The sequence below is a fragment of the Bactrocera tryoni genome, chromosome 3 (genome assembly GCF_016617805.1).
Source record: "Bactrocera tryoni isolate S06 chromosome 3, CSIRO_BtryS06_freeze2, whole genome shotgun sequence".
In the NCBI taxonomy this organism is placed as follows: domain Eukaryota; kingdom Metazoa; phylum Arthropoda; class Insecta; order Diptera; family Tephritidae; genus Bactrocera; species Bactrocera tryoni.
The window spans coordinates 30,098,608-30,100,583 of NC_052501.1; the positions used below are offsets into that span (position 1 = coordinate 30,098,608).

The 1,976-nt window shown below is 39.9% G+C and overlaps 1 protein-coding gene across 1 annotated transcript; it reads left to right on the forward strand.

Moving 5' to 3' along the window:
* The first annotated feature begins 213 nt into the window (after window positions 1-213).
* Window positions 214-960, forward strand: LOC120770049 (basic helix-loop-helix transcription factor amos-like). Its single transcript, XM_040097167.1, has one exon. It carries the CDS (start codon window positions 214-216, stop codon window positions 958-960), a length of 747 nt encoding a protein of 248 aa, XP_039953101.1.
* The last annotated feature ends 1,016 nt before the right edge of the window (window positions 961-1,976 follow it).

Consider the following 1,976-nt stretch of genomic DNA (forward strand, 5'->3'; position numbering starts at 1 on the left):
CGTGTCTCTCGCGTGCCAGTTGGTCAAAATTTGGTTTGCAGACCATCAGCGGGGATTCCGACAGCCAAATGGCAGCTAGAACGCGCGCAGATGAACAGTTGGCCTTTTAAATATTTTCGATAACGGAGTATATTTGAGCACTTCAATGGCGAAAGTAGCTTAGACGAACAAACAGTCCGTGTTGAAACACAGTGAAGTGAGGATCAAAAGAATATGAACTTAGAATTACCGCAAAAGATCTTACAGCAACAAAGTCAACAATCGCACTTGTTTCACACATTTGCAGGCAATTTTAGTGATTTATCTTACGCATCTTCTGAGGAGGATGGGTCGCAACACTGCATAAGTAGTCCCAGCTACGCGCACATTGATGTGAGCGGCTACAAAGAAAATTGCAAAATGTTGCGCGACTGGCCTTCAGCTGTAAGCTATACGCAAGGCAACCCATTACAACACATCTCCGAAGCCGAACTCTATCAAAGCTACACCTATAACTCGGTACAGCTCCAGCAGCACTATGATTTTAATACCAGTATAGGTTCCTGTAATGAAACTGCATCTACCAGCACCACACCCAGTGTGTCTGGTTCACCTGTGACAACTAAAACTGCTAAATCCAGCAGACGTTCTGGCGGTCATTTCCGCAAAGATTCATTGACAAAAAGACCAGATACTGCTTTGCAACCTCCTAGCCCTGCTGTGCTTAAGCGGCGGCGCCAAGCAGCAAATGCACGGGAACGCAAACGCATGAATGGTCTGAATGAGGCCTTCGACCGCCTGCGAGAAGTGGTGCCCGCTCCTACGATTGATCAAAAACTGTCCAAATATGAGACGCTACAAATGGCGCAGACTTATATAACGGCACTTTGTGAAATGCTGGAGAACGGGCTTAGCGCAGGCAACTATATAATCCAGAGTGGCGATCAAACAACGTTCCAAGAGGATATCCGGTTGCAGTGACAACGAAGCACGATAACCGTAAATGAAAGAGGAATGAGTAATGGGAGATGTGCTGTGCAGTTCTAAACCAAAGCAAACCACAGCATGGCTGGAGTACCCGCCATGCTTTTGTAGGGTTAAGTGAATAAAGAAATACTCTTAACTATCATATGTAAGAATAAGTGCTTTTAATTAAAATTTAAATAAATGTGTGTGATTTCATACAATTAAAGAAGGTGTTGTTCGTTATCATAATATGTTGCCATAGAGTATAACAGGTTTGTTCACCTAACGGTTGTGCGTACCACCTAAAACTAATCGAGATATCATAGATATGAAGTTATATATACATATACATATAAATGTATATTTATAAATGATCAGCATGACAGACGGAGTTGAAATCCGGGTGACAGTGGGTCTGTGCATCTATCCGTACAGGTTGTAACTTGAGTAATAATTGAGATATTGTAATTAAACTTTGTACACGTTTTCAAGCAAACAAGGAGGGATGAGTTCGTAGACCACTGTCGCGTTTACAAAACGTCATAAGCCAAAATAATGAGAGCCTCCTATGGTATGAAATTTTTTTCAAAAGTGGTTTACAGAGGCCTTTATAAGAACAGGTGGCAAAATTAGGCAATGAATTATATATAATCACTTATCTCAGGACATACTTTACGAATTTTATCTCACGTTACAGTGCGAAATTGGCAAAATCGGAAATGAAATTCCAAATAGTACACAAGTCTACAACCAATCAATATTTCCAGCTAAAGCTTTGTACGAATATTACCTTTAGCTATAACTATTCAGCTATAACTATTCAAGCCAACAGTTACCTGAAAAGTGGACGTATTTTTTTCGTAATGAGTCTTACCCTAGCCACTTTATAAATCATTTCAGGATTTTCAAACAACCGTTTGACTTTACTCCTTATATACTTGTATTGTATTGTATTGTTGATGTTGTTATATGAGGTACCTTAATGAAATTCAAAGAGCATCTGTTTCTGTTATATTATAAATACTTGTAAA

Coding starts and splice junctions, on each gene's coding strand:
- LOC120770049 (XM_040097167.1), top strand. CDS start 214: ATGAACTTAGAATTACCGCAAAAGATCTTACAGCAACAAAGTCAACAA.